Genomic DNA, 19727 nt, shown 5'->3' with positions numbered 1-19727 from the left:
CAGCACTTTGGGAGGCCGAGACGGGCGGATCACGAGGTCAGGAGATTGATACCATCCTGGCCAACACGGTGAAACCCCGTCTCTACTAAAAATACAAAAAACTAGCCGGGCGAAGTGGCGGGCGCCTGTAGTCCCAGCTACTCGGGAGGCTGAGGCAGGAGAATGGCATAAACCCGGGAGGCGGAGCTTGCAGTGAGCTGAGATCCGGCCACTGCGCTCCAGCCTGGGCGACAGAGCAAGACTCCGTCTCAAAAAAAAAAAAAAAAAAAAAAAAAATGCCAATACATTATTAGATAGTACATTTTTATTCAAACATTAAGCTAAGAGAAATTGTTGTATGAAATAATTTGTAACACCTCTCCTTGTCCCTTTAGAATCTTAAACAGGAATCCATTTATCTACCTTATAATCCTAAGAAGGTATTCTTTGATTATTCAAGAAATTCCTCAATGATGCTGCCTTTTCCCATGAAAGAAGTTCCTTTTTTCCCCAGAATAGACCCCTTTCATGACCCACCAAAAACCACACCAAATCTTGAATACAATTTCAGCTTTATTGACCCCCTGAAGTCTACAAATCCTTGGGACTCTACTGACCCTTGCTGTAAAGTGAAGGGAGTGAAAGTATTTGGAATAAAGGTAGGACCTCTAATATAATAAAGATGTCACTTTAAAATCAGTTTATTCAACAAACATTTATTAAACGTTCATATGCCAAAAACTATGCTATGGAGATGCAAAAAATAAAAACGTTCCTTTTCCTGCCCTTAAGGAGCTCACATTCTAGTAAAGAAGACTTTTGAAAAATAAAACAATACAGTATGATTTAAGTGACATACAATAGAGGTAGGTTGTAATTACAGTGGTGACACAGAAGTGGAAGTTAGATGACTCTCCTTGAGTGGAGCAAGGGAGATTTTACAGAGGAAATGCTTATGTCCGGCCTGCAAGATGCACAGGAATCTTCCAAGTGGGGAAGGATGCCCAGTGCACTTGATGCAAAGAGTACAGCATTTACCAAGGCGGGAAACCTGGCCATATGGGGCTTTTGAAGAACTGTTAAGTCTGTTTCACCAGAACATTCGGTGGAGGAAACACATTACACATCAAAAGACCTTCTACACCAAACAGAGGAGTTCGGCTTTCTCCTGAAAGTTCCTGAAGTCACGGAAGGGTATTAGGGAGTAATGCTGTCAGAGTGCTTCTAGAAAGCCTACTCTGGTAACATTGAGCAACAGAGAGGAGACCAGCTAGGTATAGGAGGCAGGTTAGTACTATAGGTATTAATAATAGCAATGAAGATGAAAGAGTGATGTATCAGAGAGGTGGAGACAAAATCAGTAAAACTTACACACTAAATGATAGGGGAAGGTGGAGGAGAGGAATGAGCCTAGCAAACGTAGAATATAATGGTTCTAAAATTAACCAAAGTAAGGAACACAGGCATTAGAGTAGGTTTTGCAGAGAATGAATGTTTTAAGACACACACAGGTGTCTGTGGGACAACCAAGTAAAGTGCAGCAGGCAGATGGATTGAGGAGTTTGGCTAAAGATAAGGATTTAGGAATTGCTGAACTGAAATGACCCAAGCATGAAAAGTGGTGTTATGATTAAGAGGGAAAAAAAAAATGGAGGCCTGAGGAATAACATTTAAGGAATTAATGAAGAAGCTAAAAAGGGGGGGTTCAGGAGTGAGCAAAATGTAAGAAATCAAGGGAATAAATCTTTCAAGTACAGGTTGTCAAAAATGTCAAATAAGTAATAGCTTGTGAATTAAACTGTGGATTTAGAATTGATTTTAGACTTCACAGGAAGGGACTGTTAACTATACAGCCAAATGGCAGATTTTAGTTGCGGAGCCAGTGGAAGGTGACAAAGTAGAGGTAAGAATATTCCTTCAAAAAGATTGGCTGTTAAAAAAAAAAAAAGGAAAGGAAAGGCAGCATAAGATGAGACAGAGGGATACACAAAAAATGGCCAGTTGAACCCACACTGTATTTTATATAGCGTGATCACTTCATAGTCTTTTGAGTCTCCAAGAGGATTGACTTATTTAGTGGGTTAATGTCTTTCTTTTCCTGCCTTAGAGAAAATGAAGTGGCAGAGGAAAATAGGACACATTATTAAACTTAGTTCTGTGATTATTCATTTAAAATATACTGAATACATATGCATACATTCATCCAACAAATATTTATTGGATACCAAGTATGTGCTTGGCACTGTAGCAGGCCTTAGGGACACAGAAGAAAAAGTGTACAGCAGTGTCAACTGACATTTCTTAACCACTATATAAATAAACCCCACTCTACTAATAATGGGACATTTCAACATGTTATACCTGATAAGACATATGTAAAGAGGGCACATGATTTTGAGGTATATAGCTTCTTTTTCTCTACAATTACCATGTGATAGAAATTCCTAAACCCCTTCAAATAGCTCTATAAATGAGCTTCCACTAATGAAAACCTCCCAAAATTACAGTTCACTTTTAGGGAGACAAAGGAAATGAACTTTGTGTATAAAAAAACAAAACTTAAACTGGGTATGGTGCAGACACCTGTATTCCCAGCTACTTGGGAGGCTGACGTGGGAAGATCACTTCAGCCCAGGAGGTCAAGTTCCAGCCTGGGCAACAACAGCAAAATCTTGTCTCTAAAAAAAAAATTTAATAAAATAAATAGCCTACCCTATTACTATACACATCAAGCGTAAAACGGACAACAAAACTCAAAAAGAACTTTAGACTGGAACTTGATATTATTATTTATTCTAAGGCTTATAGTAGTATAGTTCCAGAATTGTGGGAGGTTTTGTTTTTTCTGAGAAAATCATTTTTAGAAATTATTCAGTATTACACACTGAAGTATTTAGGGTTAAAGGGGCATGATGCCTGTAACTGACTTTCAAATGACTGAGGAAAAATTGTGTGTGTGTGCGCGCATGTGTATGTGCATGTGAGTGTGTGTGCGCATGTGTGTACAAAGAAAGCATGAAAGATAAAGCACATATGAACAATTAGTGAATCTGGGTAAGAGAGCTCTTTGTACTATTTTTGAAACTTTTCTGTAAATTGGAAATTATATAAAAATAAAAAGTATTCCCCAAATTTTATTTAGTATTAGGGAAAGTATTATGAGAATAAATATATAATCTATTCAACTTTTCACAATGTTTAGAAATCTCCTGTGCCTTTGAGTTGTTATTGTACATTTCTACACACACAAATAACCCAGTCAAAATAGCAATATCATTCTAAAAGTGATTTGTTTCATACCAATGTATTTTAGGATTGCCAGATAAAATACAAGACTCCCAGTTAAATTTGAATTTCAAACAAATAATTTTTTAGTGTAAGTATCTTCCAAATATTCCATGTAACATATTAAAAAACTAATTGCTGTTTATCTGAAATTCAAATCTAACTAGACAATCTTTATTTTTATTTGCTAAATCCAGCAACCCTAAATGTATTGAAAAATTCTACATTGCTAATTATGGGTCATTCATGAGGCCTCCTTAGCATTTTCCTATTAAATGCTTGCCACATTTACCATAGTTTTATTTATATTACAACTTATTACATAAACGCTAGTTTCAGACACTTAGAACATTCACTTTTAGCATACATGAATTTGATAATCCTCCTTTTATTCAATATTAAACTTTAAAATTTGTACCACATTATTAAAGTATTATTTTTCCTCACAGTAGTATTATACATAGACTTAACACAATTTTTAAAAATGTGTTTACTTAAAACAATATAATTCTCCTTTACAAAAGCAACTTTATATAAAATGTTTGGCTTAAGACTGTCATTGCTATTATGCCTTTGAATGAAATTCCACTCTTTGGCCTCCACTGTCCAGAAACAGGCACATATCAGCTTGTTTTCTTTAATGAATACTTTGTAACAAGTTCCTGAAGTTTTCTAATTCTTTCACACTTGTAGAAATTCTGTAACCAAAAAATATTTCATTCAGAAACCATCTTAGATAAATTTTATCTGTAAAGGTTACTCACTTTGCATTTTAAAACATTTTTAAAGTAATTTATTTCAATAAATTTCAGGTGCATAAACCATGTAATGTATTTTAATATATTTTAGTTCTTAATTTGACATGGTAAAACTAAGATATTAATGTCCAGAAATTAGTTATTTTAAAAGTATTTAAATATGCATGCCAGATTCAGTGATTTACTGCTGTAATCCCAGTATTTTTTGAGGCCAAGATGGGAGAACTGCTTGAGGCCAGGAATTTGAGACCAGCCTGGGCAACACAGGGAGACCCGGTCTCTACAGAAAAATTTTAAAAATCAGCCAGTCATGGCTGTGTGTACCTGTGTCGTAGCTACTTGGAAACCCGAAGTAGAAATGCTTGAGCCCAGGAATTCAAGGTTACAGTGAGCTGTGATCATTCCACTGCACTCCAGCCTGGGCAACATAGCCAGATCCTATCTCTAAAAAAGCCAAATTCTTTTAAATAAATAAAACAGCCAGGTACAGTAGTTCATGCCTGTAATCCCAGTGCTTTAGAAGGCCAAGGCGAGCAGACCACTTGAGTCCAGGAGTTTGAGACCAGCAAGGGCAATGTGGCAAAACCCTCTCTCTACAAAAAATAAGAAAATTAGCCCACCATGGTGGTGTGTGCCTGTACCCTAGCTACTCAGGAGACTAAGGTGGGAGAATCTATTGAGCCTGGGAGGCGGAGGTTTCAGTGAGCTGAGATCACATCAGTCAATCAATCAATCAAATACCTAAGTATGAGATACATAAGTATTTAAATACTTCTGTATTTTAAGCATTCATAAGTATACTCCCTTTATATTAAAGCATATAGTATTTGGTATAAAATGTGTAAGTATACAAATATTATAATATTTAGGTATAAGTATTCATAAAAGTATTCATATGCTTAATATTAAAGTACATAAGTATAAAGTATATAAACACAGAAATATAACTATTTTTAAATGCATAAGTATATGAATACTTAAAATACACCATATTTAGTAAATGTAGAAAGAATCAATGCTATTGGCCTATAAAGAGTAACAATATTAAATGTATGACTACATTGTTTTCAGTAATTTTTGTAAAGTAAATTTTGTTCCTTATTTTTTGAGTGCACTTAGTTCTGCTCTCTATCATAAAAAAATAGTAGAATAATTACTGAAATATTAACTATCAAACCCCTGGATGCGAGAGACACAATTTTGAAGGTCAATTATTTCAAGCCCAAAATTATAATATTTTTTAAATGAGGAAATATAGTCCTTTAAAAAATATTAATTTTTATAAATCTCAGCATTTCTTGCATGATAGGCCAGAAGGAATGCATCTGTAAATATTTTAATGTAAGTTCCTTATTTCATGCTTTTATTTAATCATTTTGATGGGAAATAATTGTTTTAAAAAGAATCATTAACCTTTTTATATAATGATGAATTCACAAAGAGATTTACATGTACACCTATGTTAAACTAAACGATTTTTCTAGCACCACAAAAATAATTGGATAGCAAAAAAATCTGCTTTTAAACAATTTTTAATATACAAATTCGATAAGATGAATATTAAAATTCCATCAGTAATTATAATTATGATTTTATATTTACATGTATGCACATTTTTTTTCTTTCTTTTTTTTTTTTTTTTTTGAGATGGTGTCTTGCTCTATTGCCCTGGCTGGAGTGCAGTGGTATGATCTTGGCTCACTGCAACCTGCGCCTCCCGAGTTCTAGCAATTCTTCTGCCTCAGCCTCCCGAGTAGCTGGGACCACAGGCATGCTCCACCATGCCTGGCTAATTTTTTGTATTTTTAATAGAGGTGGCCAGGCTGGTCTCGAACTCCTGGCCTGTAGTGATCCACCCACCTTGGCTTCCCAAAGTGCTAGGATTACAGGCATGAGCCACCATGCCTCGCCCTAATTATGATTACAAAAGTCAACAGATGAAAATAAAGACCATCATGTACCAATTGTATATGTCTACATACTTGAGGTATTTCATATCCCGTAATTCTGTAATGAAATGATTTCTTCAAAAAAAAAATTCCTGGCTGGGCACAGTGGCTCATGCCTGTAATCCAGCACTTTCAGAGGTGGAGCTGGGCAGATCACCGGAGGTCAGGAGTTCAAGACCAGCCTGGCCAACATGGTGAAACCCTGTTTCTACTAAAACTACACACACACACACACACACACACACACACACAAATTAGTCAGGTGTAGTGTCATGCACCTGTAATACTAGCTACTTGGGAGGCTGAGTTGGGAGAATCACTTGAACCCAGAAGGCAGAGGTTGCAGTGAGCTGAGATCACACCACTGCACTCCAGCCTGGGCTACAGACCAAGACTCCATCTCAAAAATAAATAAATAAATAAAATAAAAAGGATATTCCTTACCCAGTTTTTTCTGAGAGCAACAAGACTTACTTGGCTACCAGAAGCAATTTCAGTACATTCAAACTAACCTTCCAAATGCGTTGAATAATGATACTATTTCTTGTCTGGTTAGATGGAATTCATAACTAGGTCCACTTTCTGGCATATTTGCTATCAGTTTCTCAGAAAACAAGATCTTCAGAGCAGTGCCCAAACCCTGAGTCTATAACAGAAATAAGAAAAAAATAAAAATTAGAAAATTATTCATGCAAAGGGTAAATGAGAAATAGGAATGACTAGATTTGCTTACCTGAAGCTTTCCCCACAGACGACATTTAAAACAACCAACACAATCCATGATTCTTGAAATATTTCTAAAATGCAGTCGAAAGTCCTCCTGAAATCAATTTAACAAAATTTTATTAAGATGTAATATACAGTCAATTACTAAGTATTTTCAGAGCACGTTCTATGTGCCTAACACTGTGCAAGGTACTATGGGGTACCAAAAAAGAGAAGAGCACTAATATTCATTGATTTTACATACCAGATCCTTACATATACAATCTCATTTAATCTTCACCATGAATCCAAAGGTAGATATTATTATAATCTACACCTAATATAAAAAACAAGATTCAGAGTGTTTAGGTAACTTGCCTAAATTCCCATATCTAGTAAACAAAAAAACTTAGAACCCAGGCCTGCCTCACTCCAAAGCTAAACTATCTGCAAAAATATACAAAATAACTTTGTCAAGGTGTCCATTGTAGATGATTAACTATATGTCAATAGGTGGAGAAAGGAGGGTGAGGCAGGGTTAGAGACCATCATTTACCAGAAGGAATGAGGGAGGGATGAGTGAAGAAGGTTTCTTTCTTTTTTTTTTTTTTTGAGAGGGAGCAGCGCCCTGTCACCCAGGCTGGAGTGCAGTGGCAGGATCTCGGCTCACTGCAAGCTCCACCTCCCGGGTTCACACCATTCTCCTGCCTCAACCTCCTGAGTAGCTGGGACTACAGGTGCCAACCATCACGCCCGGCTACTTTTTTGTATTTTCGGTAGAGATGGGGTTTCACCATGTTAGCCAGGATGGTCTCGATCTCCTGACCTTGTGATCCGCCCACCTCAGCCTCCCAAAGTGCTGGGATTACAGGCGTGAGCCATTGTTACCATATCTTAATAATATTCTCTTTCTTGGTTTCAGTACCTGTCCAGTAAGAGGGACTAATTTTTTTATTTTTATGACCACATGACATCCAAGCAAGAGGTACTAATTTTAAACCTACTTAAAAAAAAACTAACCAGTAATATTACTCTACAAAGATTCTGTGATCTTTTAGGTTTCCTTTAAACTACAGCTTTGACCAAAACTTACAGAAAAATCATACTTTTAACAATAATAACAGAGTAATAAGGTTACTCTAAAGAACATGTTCCCATCCTATGAGCTGCTGACTTCTAGAAGACTTAATAGTTATTATGAGGATCTACAAAATCCACATGGAGACAAGACTGTATACCACAAAATAAAGAGCTCACATGTATGCACTATAAATGTCCAAATGGATAGAAATGTTATGATCAATAAAACACAACTTTTACTTTAAAAGTGTTACTAAATGCATGGTAGCCTTTTGGCAATCATATTTTCAAAATCAACAGATACTAAAAATACTCTGTCATGAGAAGAGGCCTTGAAAGTTCCTGAGTATAAGAGACTCTCATACTTGTGAGAGTTGGAAGCCTCTGTTCTAAAAGACTGCTTGCTTTTGTAGATGCTAATTTCGATGTTTGATTCTACGTTAATTCAAATACTTGAAAGTGACAGCTCTTGAGTAAGTCTTTGTATGACATGTACAGAGAGCAGGCATGGCTGCTTACAATAGCCAAATAAACACTGTAAAATTAAAACCAAGCACATCAAATAGCATGCATCTTCTGCTTAAGTGAACTTAATATGCTAGGACCAAATTAATAGACTAGAAATTTACTAGATCAAATTAGTAAAAATTAGTAAGGATTTCACAGGAGAAAATCCTTGTGACTTAACAAATAGCAATCATGTACAATAACTTCAGTATATCCCCTAATTATCTCAGGTTAGAAAAAGTATGGTCCTTAAAATAACCAGTACCTAAATCACTTACAGATTTTACTTGTTTAGACATACAGTTTTAGGTCATCACTTTAAATTACAGCCAGTCAACAGAATGATCAAGCATTCTGTGATTCATATTCAGTGAAACCAACTGACCAGTTCTTGCGCAAATTCTCAAATATTTTACAAGTCTTCAAATGAGATCAAATTCTATTTGAATTGAATGCTATATAATTCTCCTTCATACAAGTCCTCTATTTCTAACCATACATTGATAGGGTACTAAGGAAACAAGATGAGATTTTTAAAATTAATTTATAAATATGACTGTTCAAATCAATGTTTACCAGAAACCACTTTTTAAAAAAGTAAATCTTTGATAGTAGCGTGTTTTGTTTTTTACATCTTTCCTGTAAAAGATTCAGAAAAATTCTCTGTTACATAAAGAATCTCTACCTAAACCTCATAGGACATTAAAGGTGAGTGTTTCTGAGTTTTGATCAAATTAAAACACTGTGAGAAATCTTTCTAATCTGCACAATTTAAAAAGAGCTGATGCCAGAACACTTTCCAATAAAGCAGCAAGTAAACTAAAAAAAAAGGGACATATTGAAAACAGTAGGAAAAAAAGAAGTCTTATTACAGCATCTTCCCCCTCACTTTCTAGTTCCTGGAAGCTGTTTAGGCAGATTATATAAGCACTGAGGTATATATTTGTAGCAAGAATGCTTCAAGTAGGAGGTAGATGGGAAGTCAAGAATAAGTATTATCTAACAGCAAAAAAACTGAGTGCATAAAATCAGCTTCTTTCATTACAGAAAGAAAGAATAAGAAGCAGAGGAAGATATTTGTAAATATTTTGATGAAATCAGGCTGGCTATGGTGGTGGCTCACACCTGTACTCCCAGCACTTTCGGAGGCCAAGACAGGCGGATTGCTTGAGGCCAAGAGTTCAAGACCAGCCTGGGCAAAAATAGTTAGACCCCCAACTCAACAAAAAAATTTTAAAAGCAGGGCATAGTGGTGCCAGCCTGTAGTCCTGGCTACTCAGGGGGCTGAGGTGGGAAGACGGCTTGAACCCAGGAGTTCCAGGCTGCAGTGAGCTATGATTGTGCCTCTGCACTTCAACTTTGGTGACAAAATAAGACCTTATCTCTTAAAAAAACAAAAATATATATACAATATGTATGAAACCAGACATATTTATACAGAAATCTATCTATACATATCTACCATATCTAGTATCTATATCCAGTATCTTTATTAAGACAAAGCCCAAATCATGGTTAATTGTTACCATATCTTAACAATATTCTCTATCTTGTGTTTCAGTACCTGTTCAATAAGAGGTACTAACTTTATTTTTACTATTTTTCTATGACCAGATGACATCCAAGCAAGAGGTACTAATTTTAAACCTACTTTAAAAAAAAAAAAAACTACTCAATAATATTACTCCACAAAGATTCTGTGATATATATATATATATATTATTTCATATGTACATACATATAATTTTGTGTGTGTGTGTATGTGTATATATATATAAAATCAGATCAAGCCCAGTAGTACGGAGGGCCACCTGCCTTTACTTACCAGTAGAACTTTGTAAGAGAGAAGAGAAATATAATTTTACTTGACCCCCTCTGGAAATCCCTTGAGGGTAGAAGCTCTCTTTCCTTTTAATGACAAAAAATCGTGCTGTGCACATAATGAGTGTGTAATAAATATTCCTTGTGATGTTTGATATTTATAGTATTATGTGGCAAATACATACTCAGAGATTGTCTTGCCTGAAGTTAGACCCTATTAAGAGGCAAGGCAATGACAAGACCCCATTCTGTGGGGTATCGAATCTGTTCTTTCCCAACTGCACACTGGTATTCGTAACTGTCTTTAATTCCCAGTGAATAAGATGAATGGAAGGGGGTGCAATGGCTCATGCCTGTAATCCCAGCACTTTGGAAGACTGAGGTGGGAGGACCACTTGAGCCCAGGAGTTTGAGACCAGCCTGGGCAACATAGCAAAACCCTGTCTCTACTGAAAAAAATAAAATAAAATAAAATAAATTAGGTAAGCATGGTGGTACATGCCTGTGGTCCCAGCTACTCAAGCTACTCAGAAAGCTGAGGTGGAAGGATCGCTTGAGCACAGAATTTCAAGGTAGCAATGAGCCGTGATCATATCACTGCACTCCAGCCTGGGTGACAGAGTGAGATCCTTTCTCAATAACAATAAAAAAGATGAATGATAAAACATCACACTGTACCTTCTCCCACTAATGAAGATCTTTTAATTAAACAATATCATCTTCAGAATTCTCTTCAGCAAAAGATAGACTAATATGCTACTCATGCATTGGATCCATTTCCTTTAATTTATTACATCTATTACATGAGATCATCAATGTGAAAGGCATCTATACGGTGTACAGCAATATACAGATATCAGTGTTACTTTGAATCTAATGCAAAATAGACTTTAAGTGGCACCTGCCTTTGGACTTGATTTTTTTGAGGAAAAGAAAGATTATGACTCTGATTTTTTTCTTATTAATTTCAAGATGTATATATCAAGATTTACTGTTAAGTATACATACGTGTGTTTATTTTTTAATTGACAAAAATTTTATAGGTTTATGGATACAATGTGATGTTTTAATGTATATTTACAATGTGAAGTGATTAAACCAGGCTAATTAACAAATCCATCACCTCACATAATCATTTTTTGTATAGTGGAAACCTTAAAATCTATACTTTGGGCAATTTTGCAATATACAATGAATTATTACCACAGTTACCATTCTGTGCAGCAGATCACTAAATCTTATTCTCCCTAACTGAAACTTTGTACCCATGGATCAACATCTCCTTTTTCCCCACCCCCCCCCCCCCCCAGCCTGTGGTAACCACCATTCTACTCTTTTTTTTTTTTTTTTTTTTTAATTAAAGACAGGGTTTCACACGATGTTGCCCAAGCTGGTCTTGAACTCCAGGGCTCAAGCAATCCTCCCACCTCAGCCTCCCAAAGTGCTGGGATTACAGGCCTGAGCCACCGCACGTGGCCTACTCTCTACTTCTGTGAGTACTATCTATGGGTTTATATTCATATCTGCATAAGTGTTAATCAGTTTGTATCTACTGATTAAGTATAAAATAATTACCTTTAGTTTGTGTGCTTCTTTTTTATCCCCAGCAAAAAATGAATTCTCATCAAAATGCAAAGGAAATGACCTGCATTTTAAAACAGAGAATATTCATTTTCATGTGTTGTAAATATTAAAAGTACTGCTGATACAACATTTTCCTGGTTGTGATAAATAAAGAGGAGAAAACATAGTAAAACCAACACTCCGATGCCCCAAAACAAATTCTTATCCTCAAGCCTCAAATCTCGATTCTAACTGCATAACATAATTATAAGTGCCGAAATCTGACCCCAAATCCAATTTGTTCAAATAAACATGAAAATAATACATTATCAAATACTAAAAGAATGGCTCTTAAAACTAAAAATGTGTGCCTCTCAGTACCCAAGTCAAAATAAAAACAAAAGCAAAATTCAATCTGAAAAGACCTACAAGCAAAATTAACTTTTAATTATGTTGTAAATAGTTTTCCTTTCTCTAAATGAATACTTAAAAATTTCAGGCAGAGCACAGTGGCCTGCACCTGTAATCCCAGCACTCTGGGAGGTCAAGGTGGGTGGATCACTTGAGTCCAGGAGTTCGAGACCAGCCTGGACAACATGACAAAACCCCATCTCTATAAAACATACAAAAATTAGCCCGGTGTGGTGGTTTGCACATATAGTCCCAGCTACTTGGGCTGAGATGGGAGGACTGCTTGAGCCCAGGAGATCAAGGCTGCAGTGAGCCATGATCGTGCCACTGCACTCCAGCCTGGGCAACAGAGGGAGACCCTGTCTCAAAAAAAAAAGAAAGAAAAGAAAATTTATCTTGTACATTACTTGTCACTCTTCTATTAATGTATAAATTTTAATATATAATTTACTTGATTTCATGAAGTATTTCCAGAAGTAACATTTTGTTTTCCTCATCCTGAATTTTATTTCCAGTAAAGAGTTGAAAATCTGGGCGCTCGAAGAATGGTAACACTTTGGATAAAGCCCTTAGTTCTATTAAGTAGAGAAAATACAAGTTCTTAAGCCTTCTTGGACCTTCTCCTTCAGTCAAAATTCCATCAAATCGCTGTTGAAATTCTGTAATGTTGTGTCCCCATTTCTTTTCTAACCAGGTCTCTAAGGAAGAAGAATTAAATATTAAAAACTGAATTTGACAATTTTTACTTTAATTATATTAGGTTATTCATGCCTGCAGAAGTTAATTTCATTTTGCATTTTAAATTATATAATAACAACCAGAAAATGATTTTTCACAATTTAGCCGTTAATAGTTTTATATTAATATTTTATTTTCTAAAACCCATCCTTACAATGAATTCAATGTTTTACTGAAATGGTAAGTCTTATTAATAATAAAAATCATTCTTAATTTTTGTGGGTGCAGAGTATCTGTTTATATTTATGCCATATATGGCATATTTTGATATAGGCATATAATTTATGTATTAATCACATCAGGGCAGATGAAGTTTCTTGATACTCTACATTTTTAGTTACTTTAAAATGCACAATTAAATTGCTATTGAAAATACAGGGTCATTTTTATGGGCATAATAAAAATTATTTATAAATATAAATAAAATCCTGAGTCTTAAAATTCTGAGTTCTGCTTAAACATTTAAAAAAAATGTGTTATGTATTTTTCTTTGAACATGTGGTCTCTCTGCCTGCAAACATACAGAATTTTAGTTTTGATTGACATAGAGTTAGCTATGCACATATATTACTCTAAAAATAAACCATAGGTGCAAGAAAATTATAGAGTAACTGTGTTTGGGTGAGTATGAGTTTGTACCTGTTTTCAGAAGAACAGAGCAATATTGGAACAAAACAAATGTTTTAATAAGGTGACTAATTTACTAGAAAACTGAAAACCTCAAAAATGCTGAAAGCAAATCTATACTGCTTTTTATTAAATTCATTACTGTAAAATCTTCTGACTTATGATTCAGAATTTTCTGTTTTTCTTTGCCTAATTCTTATGCTAGACTTATAATTTTCTTGTCTCATAATTTTTTTATAGTTTATGAGGTATTCATTATGTGAGCTGGTCATGACTAATAAGAATGATTTTTATAAAATTTAGTAGTGCACATAAAACAATTTTTAGATGTATTTCCAAAATTGTGTATTATATTTAATTAGGACATTCCATTTGTTCTTTTACTTGAAGAATTCTACATAAGCCTTTTTTTTTTTTTTACTTAGTTTATTCTCATTATAATTGACATAAGTAAATTTATATATGTATTGAGTCAATTTGTTCAGGTAAGAACTAGGGATGCTTCACAAGTCATGAGGATGTTTTTTATATATAAATGTAGCAAACAAACATACAGTACTTGCTGTGTAACAAATGCTCCATGATAAGCCATAAATATTCCTGCTATAGTTAGTTTGTAAGTTCCAGTCAGAGAAGGAAAATATCAATAGTGAAGAAATAAGATTGATTCTTCATGTGGAGGTAACATTTTTCCATGCTGAAAAGCTAAATCTTGCTGAATTTAAGGAGCAATTCTGTTTATTTTATTTCCTAGTTATCTTTAGTTTTGTTTGTCCTATAATGTATCTTCTAACTGTGTATTCATCACAGCCCTTCTCCTTCTTTTTCTATGAGATGGCTACAGTTTTCTCACTGTTGTCTTCATGCTATGTCATTTTACATGGTACGGTTGTGATGAGAAAGTTGGTATTTTTAATGCACTCAAAAATTGGTTTTAACTAGAGAGTTTGCTTATCAATATAACTTTCACATCAGTTAATTAAGGCAAACACTCTCCACAGGTGAGAGGATTAAATAACTTAACATTGTTTTTCTCTGCTTGTAAAAGGAAAATCTTATTAAATTCTTATACAGGTTAGGCGTGGTGGCTCACGCCTGTAATCCCAGCACTTTGGGAGGCCAAGGCAGGTGGATCACAAGGTCAGGAGTTTGAGACCAGCCTTACCAACATGGTGAAACCCCATCTCTAACGAAAAACACAAAAATCAGCCGGGCGTGGTGGCACATGCCTGTAGTCCCAGCTACTCAGGAGACTGAGGCAGGAGAAATGCTTGAACCCAGGAGGCAGAGGTTACAGTGTGCCAAGATTGCGCCACTGTACTCCAGCCTGGGCGACAGAGCAAGACTCTGTCTCAAAAAAAAAAAAAAAAAAAATTAATTCTTACACAGTGTGACACATATCAAATTTGCTAGAAAATATATCATAGAAATTAAATTATTAGGAGAGTTCATTGTAAATGAAGAATTTTTAATTTAATGTTCTATGATACACTTACAGCACAACATGTTTCCATGCAAAATCTTTCATTTTTAAGTGTGAATGTTAAAGGCAGAAAAGTAATAAAATGATCTCTGTGGATTTGAAATTTGAAATAATATTTCTTTTCCATATTGATATTACAACTCAGAAGAATTTCTCAGTCTTATTTTATGTGATTTTTCTTTAGTGGGTGAAGGTCAGTCTACAGCTTATATTCTTAGTCAACTAACTGTAGTCAACTTCTTGTTCATTTTCTATGAAAAAATTGTGAAGATCATGGCAACTTTTAGATTAAACCTTTTTCTGGTTTTTTAATGCAAACTTGTTTATTGTGTTCACAAAGTGGCCAGTTATAAGACTATAAGCAACGCCTCCTGCCCTTTCAGTGGCTTTCCTACCATTACCATTTGTAATCAATAAATGTATATTTACTTTGTAAAACATAATATTTGGAAGTATATATACACTGTCAAATGCTTAATTCTAGGTAATTATGCCACACAGTTAACGTTTCTGTGGCAAGAGCAAGTGACATCGTCAGCATTTTTCAAAACTACAAATACATTATTTTGATCTATAGTCACTACACTGTGCAAAAACATCTCTTGAACTTATTCTATTAACTATAATTATGTATTTTTTGATCAACATCTTTTCAAACCCTCCTTTCTCCTAAATACCTTGGTGTCTGGTGGTCACCACTTTACTCTCTACTTCAATAAGATTAAGTTTTTTAGAATCCCTTTGTAAGTGAAATCATGAAATAATCTTTGCGCCTGGCTCGTTTTGACAAATATAATGTCCTCCAAGTTCATTCATGTGATGGAAAATAATAAAATTTCCTTTTTTAAAGATGAAAAAATAATAATAATCAAACTTCTGAATATAAACATATTCATAAAACCTAAATACATAATTTGAAAATGATGATCTAAAATTACTAATGAGTTTAGGCCAGGTACAGTGGCTCACGCCTATAATCCCAGCACTTTGGGAGGCCGAGGCAGGTGGATCACCTGAGGTCAGGAATTCGAGACCAGCCTGGCCAACATGGTGAAACCCCGCCTCTACCAAAAATACAAAAAATTAGCTGGGCATGGTGGCCTGCGCCTGTGGTCCCAGCTACTCAGAAGGCTGAGGCAGGAGAATTACTTGAACCCAGGAGGCAGAGGTCACAGTGAGTCAAGATCACATCACTGCACTCCAGCCTGGGTGACAGAACAAGACTCTCTCAAACAAAACAAAAAAACAGTAAAATTACTAATGAGTTTAAACAGCCATTTAAAATCAAAGTTATGGCCAGGCACAGTAGCTCATGGCTATAATCCCAGTACTCTGGAGACCAAGATGGGCAAATCACTTGGGCCCAGGAGTTCAAGACCAGACCAGCCTGGGCAACATGGCCAAACCTCGTCTCTACAAAAAATATTTTTAAAAATTAGCTGGGCATGGTGGCATGCTCCTGTAGTCATGAGGTACAAGGTAGGACTTGGCTCAGGAGGTGGGACTCAGGACACTGAACCAAATTGAAAACTAGCTAAAACAGGGAGGGGGTTGAAGCAGCTTTCTATAAGGAACACCCACCCGTGTGCCATGTCAGTTTCTCATTCCCGAGGCAACATGCAGAAGTTACCACCCCTTTTCCATAGCAATGACCCAGAAGTTACTACCCCTTTCCTAGAAATTTCTGCATAATCTGCCTCATAATTTGCATATAATAAAAAGTGGACTATAAATATGGCTGCAGAACCGCCTCTGAGCTGCTGCTCTGGGCACACTACCTATGGGGCAGCTCTCCTCCATGAGGGGCAGTACCTCTGCTGCTGCTGTACCCTGCCACCACCAGCTGGCCTTCGAAATTTCTCCTGGGCAAAGCCAAGAGCCTTCCCAGGCTAAGGCCCAGTTTTGGCCATCATACGCTAGACTGGGCAATAGAGTGAGATCCTGTCTCAATCAATCAAGCAATCAATCAATGAATAAAATGGAAGTTTCTATATTTTGTTTCTCAGAGTTGTGATACTTTAATTCCAGAAGAAATATGATACTGATGAAAATCAACCACAGTCTCATTTTCAACCGTATTAAGGCAAAAACAGCAGCAGGAAAGGCTTTTACCCATTTAAACTCCAGGCCTGATACTGGCACACAAATAAAAAGGTTCTGATACAATAATATCTATCAAATAGCAAACTGTGCTGTTAGGAGCTATTTAAATTCCCACAAGAGAACAAGAATATTTCCAAAGTGATATGGACAATTTTGAGCAGCTTCTTAAAAGAAGGTTAAGAGAGTTAAGAGTATGTTGAACTGTTCAATTGTATCTACAGTTACCACCTTTCTGATTACTACCATTTAAGAGTGAAATTTTACTTCCTAATATTCAATCAGGTCAATCTTTTCCCATTCAGGTAAGTGCCAGGAAAATTTTAAGAATATTTAAAAATAAGAGTGGCAAACTGAATAAAAGTAAATGTCACATACCTTGTAAAAGATATCTTGCACTCAAATGCACATTAATGCTTGCATGTAGGCCAGATATAAGTCTGTAGAATGCTCTTTTTTCTACACAGAGACCTAAGAAAAAACAGTGACTTAGAAGTAAAATTTCACATGTGAATCTTGTAGACATAAAATGAATCTCATGAGAAAAAGAAATCATTGAAATTTATTTTAAAGTTTCTAATTACCTTCTAGCCAACTGTAAAAAGTGTTCTCTGAAATCAAAAGAAAAATAAGTCGTAAGATTGGAAAATGCCAAAATACAAGGTTTTCAAAAGTTTTAAAGCATTATAGCAAATCTGTGCCAAACAGCAATTTAAAGATTGTTTAACCTAACAGTCCAAGTCTTAATTGCAATTTCTTGAAAGGAAGAAGAAAAGTTTGTGGTATGGATTCAGTTAAGTACCAGTCTGCTGCTTGGTCTTTAAAAGGCTTTAGCATTGCCTTAGGTAGACCCAGTCTCATAACTTTCTGGTTAAAGTGTTTTACATGAGGTCAAAATGCAGAATTTAAATAGTAAATCAATCAAGAATGGGAAAATACCTATCCTTGATAACAATTCATGCCATGAAGACTAAGGATTCATTACATGCCTTTTAAATTATAAAAAAATTAAAATGATGACAGTACTGGAGGGGTACTATTTGTATTTAGCTGATAATATGACATGCCATTCACTATTTCAAAAGAGCAATTCAGGAAAATGTTACAAACACCAAATATCACTTACATTCTTATGACCTAGTAAGATCTTTCTCAATATATTTAATGCCTAGTAATTCTACAAATACAATAATGCCTAAATTAACATGATAGAACGCTATCTAACTAGTCAACATGGTCAAATAACATACAACTATGAAAATAATGGCAGGGCACAGTGGCTCACGCCTGTAATCCCAGCACTTTGGGAGGCCAAGGCAGGCAGATCACGAGGTCAGGAGTTCGAGACTAGCCTGGCCAACATGGTAAAACCCTGTCTCTACTGAAAATACAGAAATTAGCCGGGCATGGTAGTGGGCGCCTGTAATCCCAGCTACTCAGGAGGCTGAGGCAGGAGAATCGCTTGAACCCAGGAAGCAGAAGTTGCAGTGAGCCAAGATTGTGCCATTCACTCCAATGTGGACGCCAAGAGCAAAACTCCATCTCAAAAAAAAAAAAGAAAAGAAAAAAAAAGAAAACAAGAATGTAAAGAATGTAGAACATGGCAATACATAAAAATGTTTACTTTAAATATTATACAAAAGGCATCAGAAATAATCATTACAACTCCATAAAGATTCATGTATGCATTTGCTACAGAGATGATAAACACTGTACAGTGTTTTCTACTAAAGTTGCTTACAGTAATATTAAAAATGAACCAAACAAGCATAAAAATAATGGAAGGAATGACAAAGGGAATAAGCAATAAATTGGAATATATAAAAACTCAAAACATCTATTTGTCAGAACACTTCATAAACAAAAGCAAAATGCAAACAACTTGGTAAAATGTATGTTGCAAATATGACAAAGGGAAAAGATCCTAAATATATAAAAAGCTCATAAACTAAATAAAAATGCTAAAGTGCCCACTTAAAAAGGTAAATAATATGAATTTAAAAACTCACAAAGGAAAAAATACATACGGTAATAAGAGACAAAACTTGTTTGGTCTTATAGGCAATAAAAAATGTAAATGAAAACAAAAGATATATGACTTTACCTATCAAATAAGATTAAAATATGATCATCTTTAATGCTGACAAGTGCTGGACAAAACTACTTATATATATAAAACACAAATATCAAAATGTTAGCAGAGAAGTGTATCTGGTAGTAACTAAGGGTGTGGTTCCTGGAGTCAAACTGCCTGATTTAAATCTTAACTCTGCTACTTACAAATCGTATTATTTTAGGCAAGTTGCTGAACTTCTCTTCATCTATAAAATGGAGACAGGAATAATATCCCTAGGATTGTTGAAAGAATTAAATAAAATCATATTTTTAAATTCCTCAGAAAAGTGCCTGGCACAGAGTTACTAATTATTTGGGGATGGTGGGATTATAAGGAATTTATTTCCTTATAAAAATTTTCAAGAATCTTTTTTTCAAATTTTTGATCATGAATTAGGGAGTTAGGGGATAATACTGCTTAGGACCTAGGCCTCCAGTGAAATTTTCAGTTCAGTGTGTGTGTGTGTGTGTCTCTTTTTTTTTTTTTTTTAAAGACAGAGTCTTGCTCTGTTACCCAGGTTGGAGGGCAGTGGCTCCATCTCAGCTCACTGCAACCTCCGCCTCCCAAGCTCAAGTGATCCTCCTGCCTCAGCCTCCCGCATAGCT

General features: G+C 35.3%; 1 protein-coding gene across 1 annotated transcript in view; it reads right to left on the bottom strand.

The window, feature by feature from the left end:
• Nucleotides 1-675: 675 nt before the first annotated feature.
• Nucleotides 676-19727, bottom strand: part of ERO1A (endoplasmic reticulum oxidoreductase 1 alpha) — a 58431-nt gene continuing 39379 nt past the window's right edge. Inside the window, exons 10-16 of the mRNA XM_023222606.3 lie at nt 17591-17617; nt 17385-17477; nt 12510-12756; nt 11660-11729; nt 6705-6791; nt 6484-6617; nt 676-3962 (exon numbers count right to left, since the gene is read on the bottom strand). Of these exons, the coding sequence (XP_023078374.1) occupies nt 3902-3962; nt 6484-6617; nt 6705-6791; nt 11660-11729; nt 12510-12756; nt 17385-17477; nt 17591-17617 (719 nt within the window). The 3' untranslated portion in view covers nt 676-3901. The remainder of the gene's footprint in view (nt 3963-6483; nt 6618-6704; nt 6792-11659; nt 11730-12509; nt 12757-17384; nt 17478-17590; nt 17618-19727) is intronic.

Source organism: Piliocolobus tephrosceles, chromosome 6, assembly GCF_002776525.5.
Source record: "Piliocolobus tephrosceles isolate RC106 chromosome 6, ASM277652v3, whole genome shotgun sequence".
NCBI lineage: Eukaryota > Metazoa > Chordata > Mammalia > Primates > Cercopithecidae > Piliocolobus > Piliocolobus tephrosceles.
The sequence above is the reverse complement of the archived record's forward strand: the minus strand, read 5'-3'. Positions and strand labels throughout refer to the sequence as shown.